We start from the raw sequence: 18,682 nt of genomic DNA, 5'->3' as shown, positions 1-18,682 counted from the left end.
AGAGAGAGGATAATTTAGTTATCTTAACATTTTTAAACAAATAAGGACGAAACCAAACTCCTTTATTTACCGATGAACCAAACTGACTCGGGATCACCTAAAAAAAAGACAAACAGAAAATTTCCCAAAAGATACTTGTCAATGATTTCAACATCATGATATTAAAGGCCTTATCCATCAAAGATTATTTTGGGTGCTTCTTTGGCTTCAACGAAACGGAATGAGGCAATCATCCCCACTATTCGAACATATAAAATATCATGTCCAAGATCTTGATTATCATGTTTCTCTTCTTCCCATTCATGTTTTCCTCCTTATTTTTGTTCAAGAGATTTTTCTTGATAGTGAAAAGTTCTACACATGTATGTTTCTAAGCCAAAAAATTGTTTAATCACGGAAGTGATATAGGGTTAATGGTTGATGAATGATTGGGTTTAATCAAGAAAGTGGTTTAGGATTAATCATGGTTGTACCTAAAATATAGGATTACATTAACTTGAGGGTGGAATAGTAAATATCATTACAATTTTCTACTCCTTACCTTCATTGACCGAAATCCAAAAGAAATATACTATAATCCCCGAAGAAAATCATCTTTTCCTATAACAAAAATCTTTATTTCTTGGATGGAGTATCAGATTATCGTTCCTTCCCGGAGTAGGCTGGAATGCTCTATTAAAGTTCTCCTCTGACATTTTTCTTACTGATTCTGGGGCACTAGAGTCTGGAGCCCAAAGTACTAGCTAGCCTGCATTTTAAAACTCTAAGAATTTCGTCCAAGATAGCCAAGGTAATCTTTAAAACAGATATTTTCCTCTTATTTTTGGCGGACTCTCCTGGCTAACGTCAAGCTACACCTCTGGATAGAAATATTCGCTGACGAGGAGGTTAAGTTTTAGAACTTCTTATTTGTTAGAACATGGTTGAGAATAGAAGTACATATAAGATTGAGATTCTTAAACTAACCAAAAATTAATAAATTGAAGCTTGAAGCAATTAGCCTAACCATATAAGCTTGAAGCAATTAGGCTTGAAGTACAAAGATATTTCATATTGAATCATATTTTCCTGTTATTATTTAGATACGACGATCACATATGATATAAGTTGTACTAATATGGTGTTTTTACCATTTCATTTTGCCATTTAAAAATAGTGGCTTTCTCCGCATTTGTGGGATTTGTATCTTGTTAATGGGCGGGTTTTAAAATTGTGCACGAGGATTAAAACATGGCGTGAAGAAAAGCAGTTTAGGTTAGGCAGGTTCCTATGGAGAGGTAAATCATCACATTTGCCAGTTTTGCACTCACTATGACGGGGAAAACTAGCAAACTGAATTGGCAAAGTGGTATATATACTAGTTTGCCATGTGAGGTCGACTATCTACCGAACGATCAAGACTCGACCGAGAAATGAAGAATTAACCGAGCGACCTAGTTTTGATCTCTGGCGGTTGAGTGTTGATCGCTCAATAGGTTTTTTCAGTTTTAAAACTCCTTCTCTCCTACTATTTGTTATTCTAATACTACTTTTGTCACATAAGGGTCCCACTAAATATATTAAAAAATCTTAAAAATATCCCACCATACACATATAAGTTTTTCTTTTTATTAACAAGGATCTCACCAATCACAACATATATATTATTTTATCTAAGATTTGCCACTTTTATCTAATATTTTCCAGATGGAGAAAAGGATTTTCCATGTGGCATGGAAAAACAACTTTTATTCCATACCCCCATAGGAGTCGACCTTAGAAGTAATGCTTCACATGGGCCGGTACAGTCCGGGTTTCTGGCTACATGTACCGGTGCTTGTACCTGTACCTGTGATACCGATACCTGGTTTTTACGTGCGACCTCTCTACATCTTATACCCTAGCAGTTGAAATCTAGGTCGACACATACTCAAGTTCAGACCCTAGTCCCTACCGCTGCTGAAGATCTCACCGCTGGCTAACCAAGACCCAGTGGCTCGGGATTTAAGTCGAAAAGGTTTAAATGATTGAAAGAACAAGTGTACTGTTATTTTGGTAGAGATTTGAAAACACAGCAACCAGTGATGGTCAGGAGTTATAAGCTCGAGTTTATTTGAGATGAATTTAAAGATTGGGTGAATTTCAGAGAAGCGGAATTGGAACCAAGATGGAGAAGATGTTGTTGTTAATACCCATTTTGTTGGTATGATTGAAGGGCTTTGAAAGATCAAGAGTTTAGCTATAAGAACGGGTATGTAGAATTTGGGTTTTGCCACAAAATTGATTTCTAAGTGAGTTTGAGGTTGAGTTTTAAGGATTCAGATGGAGATGGAGACGTTCTTGATTATTCAGATGAAGCTGTAGCTGTTGAGATGTGTTTTGATGGATATGATTATGGGATTGAAGAAATGGAATTGATGGTCTGCATGAGTCGGGTACGAGATTGAATTAAAGCTGGATTTGCTTGGGTACGAGATTAAATTGGAGATGGAGACGTTCTTGATGATTCAGATGAAGCTGTAAATGTTGAGATGGGTTTTGATGGATATAATTATGGTTTTGAGGAAATAGAGTTGATGTAGGGAGGATGATTAACCGGTTATTTGGTCTGATACAGGCTGAGAATCCTTAGGAACCGAATACATGTACCGGTATTATACCGGTTCCCTATTATATTACTTGTACTTGTACTCGTTATCCCGGTCCGGGCTTTTGGGTTCTAAGCTGGTTTTTCGGGTACAGACTGGTTCCTGTGCAACTCTACTTAAGAGGTGTTTAAAATACCGTGCCATGTTTCAAACTACGCTAGAATGATATGGTATGTGTACCATACGAATATACCATATATGGTGTATGTAAGCTTATACCGGTAATTCCGGATTCCGGTTTGTTTCGGACGGGACCGAGACACTGGGACAACTATATTTCGGGGAAATTCTCCGTGAGGTTCTCGGTGAAATCTTCAAAAACTCCTTTCGAAATTTCTATATGTAATATGTGTATCAAGCATAATTCAAACGTTTTACCACATAATTGTGTGTAAATACCACCAATTTCTTAAAATAGAAACAAGTTTTCATTCAAAATAATAGATAACTCTAGATTCATCAACTGATGCACAGGAACTAGCCAATCGATCAATATTTCTCGTTTCACCAGGAGATCCAAGGTACCATTAGCTCCTTTAACGCCTGAAGTTCCAATAGTTTGAATTTTGATCCCTCTCTAGAAAGATTGGCGAAGAAACGAGTCTTTCATTCCAGTATACAAATTTCAAAAACTTCAACCAAGTTCCCGGCCAAGATTCAACCAAAAATTCCGGTCGATTCCACCCAAACTCCGCTACCTTGAGAGCCGAAACCAGAATTTCAGGTGAGATCTCGGCCGAGATTGACTACACTAGATGACTGCTACCACGGTGGGACGACTGACCGAAGAAATCGGCGCGAAAGTATCATTTTTCCTGACACGGCGCGAAAGTATTATTTTTTATGACACGGGGTAAAAGTATCACTTTTTCTGAAATGGAAAATAAGCTGATGCATAAACCAATATATGGTTATATAATGTGTTATGCATCCTTTGTGGTAGTTTGCATAATGGCTATGCATTCAATTTTCGAAAATTGTGCCTAAAGTGAAAGTATCACTTTTCTTGAAATGGAGGGAGTACATAGTTTTATTAGTTGTAATGGAAAATAAGTTGATGCATAAACTAAAATATGGCTACATAAAGTATTATGTATCCTTTGTGGAGGTTTGCATAATGGATATACATTTAATTTTCGAAAATTGTGCCTAAAATGATAAACACCTCTGATTTTTTCGTAAAAACTCTAAATTTGATATTGTTGTTTGCACTCATCGCATAGATTTTTTAAAAACCAATCCAACAAGATAAAATTTATAAAATTACAAGACATGGATATTTAGATATGTTAAATTAAAATTTGGTTGCCAATTATATCCCTAAAAACTAGGATACATAATGTTATAGTAATTGGACTAAAAGGGAGGGACAATTTTGTCTAGTGAAAAAACGACCACCAAAAGTTTGGTTATACCAAATCCAATCCTTTTGTTTCAAATTGGAAAAACAAAAAGTACACAAACAAAAAGTACACAAAGTCACCGTAGTGCGGGACACAAAGTCACCATATATAGAGTCCTACTTCGCTTGATTATACCATACCCATTACTGCACAGTATCCAAATTATTAGTTTTAGGTTTTAGTACAGTATCCAAAACAATATAAAGGTTTAGGGAGACGTTGAACTACGCAAAAGACTTCATTACTCTTGATTGCACCAACACTTTGAAAGACATGGGCGGAAAAAAAAATGTCTCAAACTAGCATGTACTCCAGCATGACGATAACTCAAAGCAAACAGATAGCTTATCTGAATAAAACTTTCTAACTGCTGTATGCAAACACTGAATGTTTTCAAACACATCTCATCATCATATATGGTCATTTTAATCCAACTTTCAAAAGAAGTAAAAACTGCAATTATACTAAAAGTACTAAAAGAAAAATAGTTTTTCCTGCAATCCATCTCCAACAAAGAAGAGAAATTGCAGTCTTGACAGACAGCGACACCATCACATGGAAGCTTCACCAGCGAGAATGTAGCCAACCCTAGACAGCATTTCGTACACTGATAGTTGTGTAGCTTAGATTCTTCAGGGGCAACATCTTATATCCTGCAAACTCAGTTCTCTGCTGACAACGAACCCAACCTGTACAGAAATTTCATGGTAAGCTGCCATAAAAAAACGAGGCATGATCCTTAGACGCAGGGATACCTGCACCTGCAAAACTCGTAAAGAATGTAAGAGCATGATCTTCATTTACGGGAAAAAAAAACAGGAAACGGGATTGGGGAAGGTCTAGCATACATCGCTACGGTAGTAACAACTTTACTGCACATAGAAGTTTATCTATGTGCATAAACATTATATAAGCTATGTTGTCTGAGATGAGGCGTAAGGCGTGGTGTTAGGCATTAAATTATAATGCCGCATAAATATTAGTAACATATCATAAATAAATGATCTAGAAGTTGCTTCTGGAACTACTGAAACTATGGCACTGTTGAAACATGAACGAAAGAACGAACAAAGAATGTCTTCTTTATTTATCTCTCTGCTGCTTTAGCATACTAAATAAATAAGTAAAAAACTAAAAAGATAGGAAGATGAAGTCCTTAAAGGTTAAAAATATGTAATGTGAATCCTCAGACCCACAAACAAGTTCCACATTGACCCCTTCAGAAAACATCTAGCTTAAAAGAAAAAAAAGAGGCCCACTTTCATGCCACACCTTTCACGGTGGCGTGCCTGGAGCGCCGCTGCGGCGCCCCAGGGGATGATTTAGAGGGGAAAAATCTGGGTATCTCACTGACATGCACAACTAGGTGATTTGGTAACAGAAGCAATCTAATGATTCATTTTGGGACGAGAAGAAAACGACAAAGGGAAGAAACGCAGACACCTAAGGGTTTTGACAAGTAAACCACACACTAAAGCACACAGATCCTGCAAATGTTGTAGTGTTAGGGAAGGGAAGGGAAAGGGTTTTTCTACGTTCCCATGTTACAGAACAGTGAACCTGCACACCACCTGCACAGTGGAAAACGGGCAGTAAGCCAGATTTGCTAAATGGGTGGTCTCTATTCAAAACACACCCCTTTCTCTAAGGAACCAAAAAAAAAAAAAAAAAACAGTGTAGAGAGAAAGTGAACAACACCTATCAGATCAATAGTCCCACTCTCTGTCTTGTGGTGGCATTGGCGGTGGTGGAGGCAGCGGCAGCTGCTGTTGCTGCTGCTGATCATAGTACTGCCCTTCATTCTGTTCATCATATCCATTAAGAGTGTTACCATCATTGTTATTATTAGTATCCCTGTCGTCACCCTTGCTGCCAGGATCTGACTGTTCTTTCTCTCTATTCCATTGCTCGATCTTGGCCCTTCTCTCTGCACTACCTTCCCTAGCACCAGGACTCCTGTTCCTCCTTCCAGCAGGTGGACTCCTGCTTCTTCCTCTTCTATGTCCAGGGCTCCGGCTCCTGGGCCTCCTGTTCCTGTCATCATGGTGATTTCTGTCATCATGTCTTCTACCAGAACCTCGACCACCATGTGGACGTTCCTCTTGACCGCCACGGTGCCTGTAGGGACTTCGACTTCTGCTTCGACTACGACTGTGCCTTCTTCTGTACCTTCCAAATAATTGCCTCCTCAATTCCCTGGAATTTAAGAAAGGAAATTCATGAATATACACTAAAGTTCTTGAGAGAAACCTTAAACATGGCAATAATTAAAAATCAGTACGGTATAATTGCAGAGAAACTCACCTGCTTATCTTTTTCAGATGCATAAAGTTACAATAACCACCTCGATTACAGGTATTCTCCTCATATTGCCTACACGTTGCCTCACGGAAGTCCGTCACTGGAGAGAAGTCAATAATAATAGGCCTCCCTGATAGATTGCAATGCCCTCTCAAAGGTTAAATTCACAATAATGAGAAACGCACAACAGCAAGATAACAAAATATATGAACTGATTAACTACTAATGTTCTCAGGGATACTATAAGCATCAATACAGACTTTACCTTATCTACTACTATACTACATACTTTGCTTTCACGAAACTGATGAGTCAGAGAAGCATAAAAAAGCTCGTGCTACAATTAGTTTATAGTTTCAAGTTACCCTAAAAGAATAGGGTCATCAAACCATGAAAAGTGCTTACAGACCTGCATAAAATCTTCCAGTCAAATTCTTAAGAGCACTGGCAGCATGTTCTTCCTCTCTAAACTGAATGTACACGTTACCAACCTGCCAATCAAACACAACTTATAGAGTTTAATTTACAAGTAAAGCTAAATAAATAACAAACAGGCTAGAACCAAGAAGAAATAAATTACCATATGATCAGCCAAGTTATCACAGATGTTCAAGCTTTCGATCTCTCCATACTTGCTCAGCTCCTCGAACAAATCCTCATAAAAATCCTACAGAGTACCAAACAAAAATTTCTCACCATCACAATTACAAATCTAAAACCACTCAATACAAAAATCATGATATATATCCAAATCCAAATCAAATTAAATAAAGATTAACAAGTCTGTTACCTCAAAGTGTTCTTGGATCTTACGAGGATCAACAGCTTGACCTTGAGGATCCATCCCAGGGGTAACCATATCAGGTCTCTGATACATATTAGAGAGAAGTAAAGTAGGACTAATACTAGGTCTAGTATGAAGTCTAGAACATCGATCTCCATGTCTACATGCTCCGATTTTGAAATAAAAAGGACAATTCACACGATCCTTTTCAGTACCAAATATCGAAGCTAAGTGCTCCGCCATTATTGATGTTGATGAATCAAAGAGAAGATTTGTGTTTTTTTATTTTTGATTAGGGTTTTGGTTTCGGAAGGGGTTCTTTCTCACTCTAGGTTGTTTAGTTATAACATAGAGAGGAAGTCGAGAAGAGATCGAACACCGAAGAGGAACGAGTTCTCGAGAGTCGGTTGGTTTTAAAATAGGGTAGGTGCAGTTTCTATTTAGGGTTTGCCTAGTAGTGACTTAACCTATGAATATAAACGGGTTTATCACACAACATGACAACTAGCTGGTTTGCCCGAGTGGTTAAGGGGGAAGACTTAAGATCTTCTGCACATAAGTGCGCATGGGTTCGAACCCCATAGCCAGCAGGATTATTTTTTTGATTTCCACGGATGTTAGTAAAATTTAGAAATGATTCATCTCTTAAGCTATATCACGGTTTTTCGTAAACTTTATACCGTTGAAAAGCATTTTAAAACATTTGCATCACGAATATAGACATAATTATCAAATTATACATATTGGGACAAAACTTAAAACCAAGTAGGTCATCTAATTAGGGACGGAGGGAGTATTTTTTATTCTTTTGAAGCAATGTGAAGATGCTCCCAGAGTCCAGTATCATCATCAGTATTTTATCAATTTGGGGGTGAGGTTTTTCTTTTCACCCTTCAACTATTTTCTTTCTCTTATTTGCGAATGTGATGGTAAAAGTTCGCCATCTTTTTTCTTTGAAGCAAGTATTTTATTAGGAAAGATTAGGTTACAACTTGTCGTGGGTATGTAGTACCCACTGAGTCTTGGAATAAGATATGACTAATAAAAGATGAGATTGCCTGGTCCCATATTTTGGTTGAATAGTTTCTTGTTTGGCTTCCATCCGCTGCATGATTGACCAATCCGTCTGCTGCTTGGTTTCCTTCCCTGTAGTTGTGTTGAATAGCAACTTGCGGGATTTGCCGGAGTCTACTTTTTATTTCTTCAATCATTCCTGCTATGTGCCAAGGTGGGGGAGTAGAGGAAGTGATGAAGCGCAGAAGATTCTCTGAGTCTGTTTCAAAGATGATTCTTGGCCATTGTCTCTCTGTTGTTGTTCTTGAAGCCAATAACAGGGCCCAGGTTTCTGCAGATAGTGCATTTGTAATTCCCAATGGTTGAGATAAAGCCATTAGAGTTCGTGCGTCAGAGTCTCTGCATATGAATCATGCTCCCGCAAAACCTGGGTGATCTCTGGCTGCTCCATCTGTATTAATCTTCATCTAATTGATGTTCGGAATGGACCAACTTACCATAATTGTTTTTATTCTTTTGTCTGTTGTTGGATGATTGAATATCGGTGTATCTCCTGGTATGATTGGTGGTGAGGAGTGTAGAGCCTCGGAATATTCGTGTTGAAGTTTTTGTGCCCAGGCTAGGATTTCTTTTGAAGTTGTTTGCTTTTGTTGGTATATTAATTCATTTCTTGCTAGCCATAATGTCTGGAAAAGAAAGCAGAAAGAGGAGATTGCAGATGTTGACGCAGGATGTTGTAGAATTTGGGATATGGTTGTTTGAGGGATTAAAGAGTAATTCAGGGTGATATTGGAGTTTGGTGAGTTTGTAAGTTGATTGAATAAGGCGTTCCAGGATGTAGTTGTCGTTGAGCAGTGAATTAGGAGGTGGTTTGCTGATTTGAGATCAATAGCACGTCTTGGGCATATGTCTGAGTTGGTCAAATGGATTCAATGTAGGAGAGAGAAGGTTGGTATTCCTTCATTGATGGCTTTCCAAAATAAAAGCCGAATTTTTGGTGGACATGGTAAGGTCCATAGGAAATTGGTAGGTGGTAGAAGGGTGTGAGTTGGTTGACCATGTGTTAGACAATTGTATCCCGAAGAGGTAGTGTAGTTTCCAAATTTTGAGTGTGTCCAGATAATTTTATCCGGGGGATTATTTTGGAGAAGGTGTATGTTTATGATTTTTTGGATTATAAGAGTGGGAAGGGTGTTTAATTTTTCATGTTTCCAGGAGTGGGAGATTGGGTCAATGATATCTGCTACCATTTGGATTGGGTAGTGATCAGTGCCTAATAATGCATATTTTTAGATCATTTTGTTGTCTTTTGTCACATATCAAATGATTTAATGTCCTATTTTATGTCAAATTATGCATTTTGCATCTTCGAGTGTCAATAATCTTTATTGTTGTAAATATTGATATTTTGTGTTTGTTTTGTATTCGTAGGATTGATAAATATGGGGAGATACCTAAAGTGAGCAGGTGGTTGAAAGCTAGAGTGGCAGAGGCATCATGGAAAGTGGAAACATTTGCACTAAATGGTGGGTGGCTGGGAAATGAAGGAAAATCAATGGGCTAAAGCTTAAGTCCTAGTGTTGTTGACCTTTTATCCCAAAAGGAAGCCCAAACAATTTATCTCTTGTCCCTAACAGAGGTAATCTGGTCCAACACCCCAGTGCATCCTTACTTTTTACCAAATTCCAAGATCAGAAACATTTCCTTTTCTTCTCCAACCACCACGACCTCACCCCTCTCCATCTACTCCACCTCTCCCAAACCTCTATCCAATTGATTTCCAGTATAAAACACTTATTCATCCATTCATTCTGCCAGCAACTCAATTTCTCAAATTTCTTTTGCTAACTTATATGATTCTAGGGTTAGCCGTACGCATTCAGTGAAAGAGGAATGGGTATTGATGGAGCTTGAGTGTCGAGAAAATCAATGTATTCACCACGACACCATACTGAATACAGTGAGCAATCAAGAGTCAAGTGGTTCAATTCATGTCAGACAACTAGTAAGCAACACAACTATTATACCTAATTTCATAGTTGTTTATTGTTGACATTTGGTGAAAATTGTGTATAAATTTGGAGTGGGTTTGTGATGAAAAAGGAATACCCGGAGTAGCTGGTGCACCAAGCCTTAGTAATAATTTAGGTTTAATTTCAGTTTCTCCATGTTTTAGTTTTCTTTTCTAACTAGGGTTGAGATGAAACCCCTAAGTAATAAGAATTGCTTGATTTGGTTCTACTTTTTCTCCATGAATTTATATTGAAAAGCATGATTTAATCTCTGAATTCATATCAATTTACTCTCACCTTGTATGTCATGCATCCTTGGTAGTTTGATCAATTCTTTGATGTGTATTCAAGCTTTGTAAACTGATTTAGTTCAATTTGTGATTACCTATGCCTTAAATAGATAGGTAATGCTAGGAATTGACACTTATAGTTCAGTCTTTGATTGGTTGTGCCGTAACAAGACAACCAATGCTTGGGTTTGACAGATTTTTAGCTTGAGGTTAATTCATCCATTTGTGCAAGTGATTTATCACTTCTTCAAGGTAGTTTGAGGGTAGAACTTCTTGATTAAATGAGAACTACTATATCGAATCAAGAAATTCTATGCATTTAGGCGGTAGATTCGACACCATAGTTATCTTTGTATTTATTTTACATTTGTTGCTTTAGTATAATCATCAATCTTTGTCGTATCGACGCAAAAGCAAAACCCCTTTTTGACACTGTTTGGATTGAATCAGTTGTAGTAAGGCCATAGTTTCAACTCTACACCCACCTTGTCCCTGTGGATCGACCTGTATTTGCACTATACACAATAAGGCACTGTGCACTTGCAGTTTATTGTAGGCTTGTTTAAAGTCCTACCAAGTTTTTTTGGCGCCGCTGCCGGGGACTCGGTAGCGGTGCAGTTGATCTAAAGTTTCCCTTTACTGGTTTTTAGCTTAGTTCTGTATATATGTGTTTAGATTTTTTTATGTTTTTGTGAGATTATATTAGTTGTTTCATTCATCTGTTTTTATTTTTATTTTATTCTTCACATCTTTATCATTTGCATATGTAATATAAATTTAGTTTTGTCATTTTTAGTCCGTGCATTTCATTTTGCTTTGTAACCTGTGTGTATTGGTCTAGTTGAATTTTTCCCGTTTGTTTTTTATTTTATAGAGTCAATTTTAGAAATCTGTTGGTGTTGGCTTGTTTTTGTTTTTAGTTTACATTTTCTTTCACTTCCACTTATTCACTGTTTTTGATTAAGCTTATTGTAGGATCTTTTTACCATTTGTAGCTTTCAATTTACATCACATCATTTTAATTTATTCACTTAGAGTTGTTTGTAGTTGAATGCTATTCTAGGCTAGTTGTTAGTGGTAACTTTTGTTTTGTAGTATAGCTTACTAATAGTGCTACTGCAATCTGTATCTTTGGTATTTTCAAGTCTGTAGTTTTTAACATTTCCATCTCTTTTCTTTTCTTTTCTTCCACTTATATTTGTCTGTAGTTGTATATATTAAGTTTAAGATATCTTACTTTGTTAGTTGTAGGTCCAAAGTAGTAATCAATCATTTTTCTTTTTGTAAATCATTTCATTTTGCATTAGTTTCTTTTCCCTTTGGTGGTTGCATCAGCAAATTTTCCAATCACTTAGAATTTGGTTAAACATTTGTTTAGGATAGTCGTACTGATTGCATTATGATAGTTTAGTTCATCGTAACTCTGTAATTTAAAGTTATACATCGTATTCTTTCACACTTTAAAAAAAAAGAAGGAAAAAAAAAACTCATTCTTTGTTAGTAGTAATAGGTGTTGCGTAGTTGTTGCTTTCGATTAGGATTCCTGTCTTTGTACTGTTAACAACATAACTTAGACTCTCTAGGCTTGCTTTCCTTTAAACTATACATGTAGGATAAGTATCTATATAAGTACTAGTTATGTTAGTCTAGATCTGTTAGTTAGTTAGTTATTAGTTAAATTTTTCATCACCTGTAATATACCAATCCTAGCATCATGCATCTCACTCCAGTTTGAACATTCTTGCATTTGAAACTTGTTTATAACTGCATTATGTGTCAACTCCATCTTACTCTATTGTGACTGTCCCGTCACTAGTAACTTGGTCTGTCCTGGGTAGATAACCAAGTGGAGTAATTCATTGTCATCCTATAGAGTCTTCTCAGTTATTGGTAGACAATACCGATATTCATCGTCTTTGCTTTAAGTTGCACATTTCTAGGACTGACTTCTCTTCTGATTAAACCAGGTACCTTTGAAGTTGTTGTAAAAGCCAAAGAAGAGGAGAAAAAGGAGCAGGACAGCGTGTTTAAGGAGCCTAAACCCGGTTTCATACCGGCGGTATTGTTTTTCAAACCTTGTTTTCCTTGATGAATGTGTGAATGATATAGCATGCTTGTCAGCTGAATTGGTTGCTTGCTGTAGTATCTATGCTTATAGCATCACCCAACCCCTGCAACATCTAGAATTTATGCATGATTCTGTGACACTTGAGTAAAATCTTCGCTAGATGAAATTCTGTTTCACTGCACTAAGTTTGTGTCTATTTGAATCTGTGAATCACTGAGTCTGTTATGCTAGGTACTGTCCAGATCCGCAGCATGTTGTGCATATAATTTCAAAAGCTAGATATTGAGTCCCATAAGCATGATCCTGTGATATTTAAGTTACATGTTAGCTGAGATTATGGTTTCGTTGTGCTAAACTTGAATGATTGAGAAATCTCTGAATCCTTAAATCTGATTGTCATCTCCATAAATCTCGGTTCCCCTGGTCTGCACATTACTGCTTTGCTGATCAGTTTGATTAACATGTTTACGTGCTGAAATTGCCATTTAACTGTGTTGTTCTCGATTCTTGGCCAAAAATATTGTCTGTTTATATGCATCTTTGATCTGTTGCCATTTCTTTAAAAACATCGTCTCGGCCCTGAATCTGATTGTCACTCTAAAGATGTCTGGATTTTGGTCTGCAATTGGGGATGAAAACAAATCCATTAGAGAACTTGCTTACGGGCATACTTCACGTTATGAGCCTCCCACAGACCATGATGTCAATAGTTATAGGGATTGTTATGGACATTTTCATAGTCCCGAGCCTCAATACTTGGACCCTAATGATTATTCGCACATGTATCATTCGCCGCAGGGAGAAAATGAACATTTTTATAATGCCCAGCTCACACATTCATCACTTTTGGATCAGTTAGAAGCTCAAGTCACTGCTTTATAAATGCATGTATATGATAACTCTGTCACATCTATGTCATCTAGGCAAGTTGAACTTTCTGTTTGCGTCGTATGTGGCTGCACAAGTCATTTAACTGAGCACTGCCCTGAAATTCATGCTTTTAGGAAATATAGGGAAGACCATGTTAATTCTTTCTATCAAATGCATGAAAACAACCCGTATTTGCAAACTTGTGACCAAGAATACATAGATGACCCAAAATCTGCATGGACTGATAACCATCTCCAAGGTAATCCATATGGACAAACTTCTGAATTTCCTTTCTGTAGTGGACCTCATGCTCAACCATGTATTGAATACCCATATGCTATGAGGATACCTACTGTTGAAGACTCTCCTTCCATGGAAAAAATTAATGCATATTTGGATATGATTATGCTTCATGTACAAAAGGAGGGAGGGGAGGAATGTCAACATGAAACCTTTGTTTCTCCAAAGGAACTCAATTCTGAAAATAGTGTTTGTTACCCTACTGTTGAAAATTTTAATGCATATTCACCTACTTTGGAGGTAGATGTACAGGTAGAAAACACTAATAGTTTGGACGAGGTAAGATTTTCATGTATTTTTGATGATGATGATGATATGGTATTAAATGAGGTTATCAATTGTGAAGTTAGAATTGCAGAGTTTCGAGACTCTGAAACATTAGAACACATTGTAGAAACCTCCATTGCTGGTAATTCCTTTGATCCTCGTACATATCAGTCTTTATATGCGGGTGATATTATTGATGACTTGGAGTTGGTGCAATTATTTTGTGAACGAAAGCATGACTTAGGTCAGGTTGAATCTTCTGTTGACATTAATGTTCCTATGCATGAAAATATAAGTTATGTGTCTGATTCTCTGTCTGTGTCGCAGTGTGATGTTTCTTCTGATTTTTCTATGCATGAGACTAAAGTTTTGAATGATGCTGATGAAACTTAATTGGGGATTGCTGATTTGTTCAAAGACTGTGAGCATGATAGAGCACTACTTGTTTCTGAATTGGAAAACCTAGACTGCATTGTGATATTTTTGAGCCTAGAAATGAATCTAACTTAAATGCATCTGATTCTCTGCCTAGAACACAGTATGTTGCTCGATCTAAGTTTCTTTGCATGACACAGAGGTTTTGGATGATGATGATTATGAACTAGGGCTTGATGAATTGTTCTATGAAAATGAACATGATATGCTTATTTCTGACTTTAGGAGAGTGTGTGTTGGTACTAGTGATTATATACATGAAAATAACTTAGACATACCAACTTCCCTGCCCATGTCACAAACTGGTAATCTTGCACCCAACCTAGATTTGGTTTGTAACAAAATTGTAAAACCAACTTTGCTAAGAGGACCTAATCTAGTATTGGAATTGTGTGCCTCCCAAGTCCTCTTGGACTATTTTGCATCAAAGTATAACACCTTTAAGGAGGCACAGTTGGAATGCGCTATTGCTTCTCTGACCGTTCATAATACAGTTCATTTTGAACTAGACCTTGTGCATGATGAACCTCCAAAACTGCGAGATTTTGTGCCCAAAAGTATATCCGTTGAAAAATCCAGGTTTGGGGATAGCTCATTTTGTTTTGCAGCCTGGCTTGCATTTCTGTGTTATTATAATTGTGTGAGGCTGTTAAAATTTCTGCACTCCGTCTTTTGGGTTGATCCTCAACTCTTTAGACTGTTAATGTATGGTGAATTCTTCTTGTGTATAATCCAGTAGGTAATTTTTCTATCTCAAGTCAGTTTCATTTTTCTTTTGTATATATTGTGTTGATCCAATGTGATCTCAGCTGAAAAATGTTGGATTCTAGCCGTGAATATTGGAGTTCAGTTCTTTCTTTCGTCAAATCTTTTGGTAATCTCATTCCTTTCCTCTACTCAACATGTTTCTCTTGGTATGTTTTAGTATAATTTTGTTTATCTTTCGAAACATCGAGGACAATGTTTAGTTTAGGTTTGGGGGTGAAGAGTAGATACCATGTGACTGTCACTGTGCTATAATTGAAACTGAACTCTGCCATGTTAAAAAAAAAAGAATAAATTGTTGAGCTCATCCTCCTTGATTTGTAGTATCTGCATGTATTATAATTTAAGGATTCTCGATCTAGATGATGAGATACAAGTTTGATATCTTTATGATTCTAGCACTACAACATGTGAGTTCGATTAACATTTTTTTGAAACTTTTTTGAGAATGTGATATGAAACTTGCACTTGCACGGTCTATCAAGCATGTATAGCGTTTGATTTGCGTAATCCAATAGACTGCCAATCATCTAGAATACCGATGAGACTTGACTAGCTTGTTCTTTGGTCGGCTGGGATAGTAGTTGGTGTATACGTTATGAAAAACGACCATTGAATGTTACTTTGTGCATCGAAAAGGGCTGCCTCATGCTATAATGTTAATTCAATGTATCTGTTTGTTTTATGTAAAGTCGTTGTATCATCTTGTCTTCGTGACACTTTCATCTAAAAAAAAAAAGTTAGAAAAATTCAGAAAAAAAAGAAAAAAAAAATCAAAAGAATATGATAAGAGAGTTTGTTCTTCATCTTGTGCTCTCTTAAGTCAGTATTTCTTTACTTTTTGTTTCAAAGTAGTCAAAGTAAATAGTTAGTCAATGCATATGTTGTAATTATTCTTTGTATATCTCATGTAAATAGTCTTGTAATAAGCAAGGGAGGGTGTATGCCATCGATATACTAAACGGGTAAGCTGAAATATCACCAACACTTTAGGTGAACATTCACATCTCCCATAAAGCTAGTTTGTCTTTGAATCGGCCCAACTATCTCTTAGTATTGGCAGTCATGACTTAGGTTGATAAATCAGTTTCTATGCATGCTCATGATAGAATTACACTTTACACTCTTATCACATGTTAACTATTCGAACTCTTGGATTTCAAAATATTTTTTGTGCTGGAATCAGTGTGTGTCACTTGTGCCTTTGAAAGCTAGATTGACAGATCCATTTTGCTGTGAACTTAAACTTAAAAGCAGATGTCACACATCATACAAGGTGAGCTCTCTTTTGACCTAGAACTTTGTGGGTATGTTCTAAGCAAACCCTCACGAGACTTCAACTCGTCCACTAGGGACACTTAGTGGTTTAAAAGGCTTATTGTATTCGCTAAATGCAATCGAGAGACCAACGACAGTGGTGTAGGTAGGATTTTCTTAGTTTTCGGTTTACTCGAGGTCGAGCAAAATTCAGGTTTGGGGGTGTGATCAGTGCCTAATAATGCATATTTTTAGATCATTTTGTTATCTTTTGTCACATCTCAAATGCTTTAATGTCCTATTTTATGTCAAACTATGCATTTTGCATCTTCGAGTGTCAATAATCTTTATTGTTGTAAATATTGATATTTTGTGTTTGTTTTGTATTCGTAGGATTGATAAATATGGGGAGATACCTAAAGTGAGCAGGTGGTTGAAAGCTAGAGTGGCAGAGGCATCATGGAAAGTGGAAACATTTGCACTAAATGGTGGGTGGCTGAGAAATGAAGGAAAATCAATGGGCTAAAGCTTAAGTCCTAGTGTTGTTGACCTTTTATCCCAAAAGGAATCCCAAACAATTTATCTCTTGTCCCTAACAGAGGTAATCTGGTCCAACACCCCAGTGCATCCTTACTTTTTACCAAATTCCAACCACCACGACCTCACCCCTCTCCATCTACTCCACCTCTCCCAAACCTCTATCCAATTGATTTCCCTTATAAAACACTTATTCATCCATTCATTCTGCCAGCAACTCAATTTCTCAAATTTCTTTTGCTAACTTATATGATTCTAGGGTTAGCGGTACACATTCAGTGAAAGAGGAATGGGTATTGATGGAGCTTGAGTGTTGAGGAAATCAATGTATTCACCACAGCACCATACTGAAGACAGTGAGCAATCAAGAGTCAAGTGGTTCAATTGATGTCAGACAACTAATAAGCAGCACAACTATTATACCTAATTTCATAGTTGTTTATTGTTGACATTCGGTGAAAATTGTGTATAAATTGGGAGTGGGTTTGTGATGAAAAAGGCATGCCCGGAGTAGCCGGTGCACCAAGCCTTAGTAATAATTTAGGTTTAATTTCAGTTTCTCCATGTTTTAGTTTTCTTTTCTAACTAGGGTTGAGATGAAACCCCTAAGTAATAAGAATTACTTGATTTGGTTCTACTTTTTCTCCATGAATTTACATTGAAAAGCATGATTTAATCTCTGAATTCATATCAATTTACTCTCACCTTGTATGTCATGCATCCTTGGTAGTTTGATCAATTCTTTGATGTGTATTCAAGCTTTGTAAACTGATTTAGTTCAATTTGTGATTACCTATGCCTTAAATAGATAGGTAATGCTAGGAATTGACACTTATAGTTCAGTCTTTGATTGGTTGTGCCGCAACAAGACAACCAATGCTTGGGTTTGACAGATTTTTAGCTTGAGGTTAATTCATCCATTTGTGCAAGTGATTTATCACTTCTTCAAGGTAGTTTGAGGCTAGAACTTCTATAGCTCCTTGATTAAATGAGAACTAGTATATCGAATCAAGAAATTCTATGCATTTAATCGGTAGATTCGACACCATAGTTATCTTTGTATTTGTTTTACATTTGTTGCTTTAGTATAATCATCAATATTTGTCGTATCGACGCAAAAGCAAAACCCCTTTTTGTCACTGTTTGGATTGAATCAGTTGTAGTAAGGCCATAGTTTCAACTCTACACCCACCTTGTCCTTGTGGATCGACCTGTATTGCACTATACACAATAAGGCACTGTGCACTTGCAGTTTATTGTAGGCTTGTTTAAAGTCCTACCAGGTAGCATTGTGCCCGGTCTAGATTAGGTGAGTGTGGAATCCAATTGGCTTGTATCGGAGTCGATAACCCATTCCCAATACGATGGAAAATTAAATGTTGCATGGTAGGGACAACAGCTGCAAGTTGTCTCCATTGTGGACTGGAGGAGGAGGGAATGGAATCGATTCCTTGTAGAATTGGTTGTTGGTCAAGATATTTTGCACTGAATCGACTTCCGCAGATAGAGTTGGGTTCTTCATCTAGATTCCAGATTCGTTTCAAAAGGAGTGCTTTATTATGATCACAGCTTTTCCGCATCCCTAATCCTCCTTCGGATAATGGTTTTGTTACTCTATCCCATCCTATAGGGTGGAGTTTTTTAATTGTTGAGTCATGTCCCTAGAAAAATTCCTGGTGATACGATCTATTTGTTTGTGAATATTTTTGGGTAGGTTTTGTGTTTGCATATTGTGATTTGTAGTGGGGATTG

The 18,682-nt window shown here is 37.0% G+C and overlaps 1 protein-coding gene and 1 non-coding gene across 3 annotated transcripts; one reads left to right on the top strand and one right to left on the bottom strand.

The window, feature by feature from the left end:
* Positions 1–4,353: 4,353 nt before the first annotated feature.
* LOC113309926 (splicing factor U2af small subunit B-like) lies at positions 4,354–7,519 on the bottom strand. 2 transcript variants are annotated; one of them, XM_026558444.1, is made up of 6 exons: positions 7,122–7,517; positions 6,912–6,998; positions 6,741–6,822; positions 6,335–6,461; positions 5,729–6,226; positions 4,354–4,719 (listed from the first exon to the last, which is right to left on the bottom strand). In XM_026558444.1, the coding sequence occupies exons 1-5, from the start codon at positions 7,356–7,358 to the stop codon at positions 5,737–5,739; spliced, it is 1,023 nt and encodes a 340-aa protein (XP_026414229.1). In that variant the 5' UTR covers positions 7,359–7,517; the 3' UTR covers positions 4,354–4,719; positions 5,729–5,736. The 2 variants fall into 2 exon arrangements, with proteins under 2 accessions (XP_026414229.1, XP_026414230.1); XM_026558445.1 differs by lacking the exon at positions 4,354–4,719 and adding an exon at positions 5,083–5,601 and having other exon boundaries at positions 7,122–7,519.
* A 103-nt stretch (positions 7,520–7,622) lies between these two features.
* Positions 7,623–7,705, top strand: TRNAL-UAA. Its single transcript has one exon. It is a non-coding gene; the product is annotated as a tRNA-Leu (tRNA).
* The last annotated feature ends 10,977 nt before the right edge of the window (positions 7,706–18,682 follow it).

Source organism: Papaver somniferum, chromosome 9 (assembly GCF_003573695.1).
Source record: "Papaver somniferum cultivar HN1 chromosome 9, ASM357369v1, whole genome shotgun sequence".
In the NCBI taxonomy this organism is placed as follows: Eukaryota; Viridiplantae; Streptophyta; class Magnoliopsida; order Ranunculales; family Papaveraceae; genus Papaver; species Papaver somniferum.
Note: the sequence above shows the minus strand (reverse complement) of the source record. Positions and strands in the feature narration are given on the sequence as shown.

Bases quoted from the DNA above. Each gene is read 5' to 3' on its own strand.
- LOC113309926 (XM_026558445.1), bottom strand. From the start codon at position 7,358: ATGGCGGAGCACTTAGCTTCGATATTTGGTACTGAAAAGGATCGTGTG. The intron at 6,999-7,121 runs GTAACAGACTTG...GGTACTCTGTAG, and splicing joins AGATCCAAGAACACTTTGAG to GATTTTTATGAGGATTTGTT. The intron at 6,227-6,334 runs GTGAGTTTCTCT...CTTAAATTCCAG, and splicing joins CATCTGAAAAAGATAAGCAG to GGAATTGAGGAGGCAATTAT.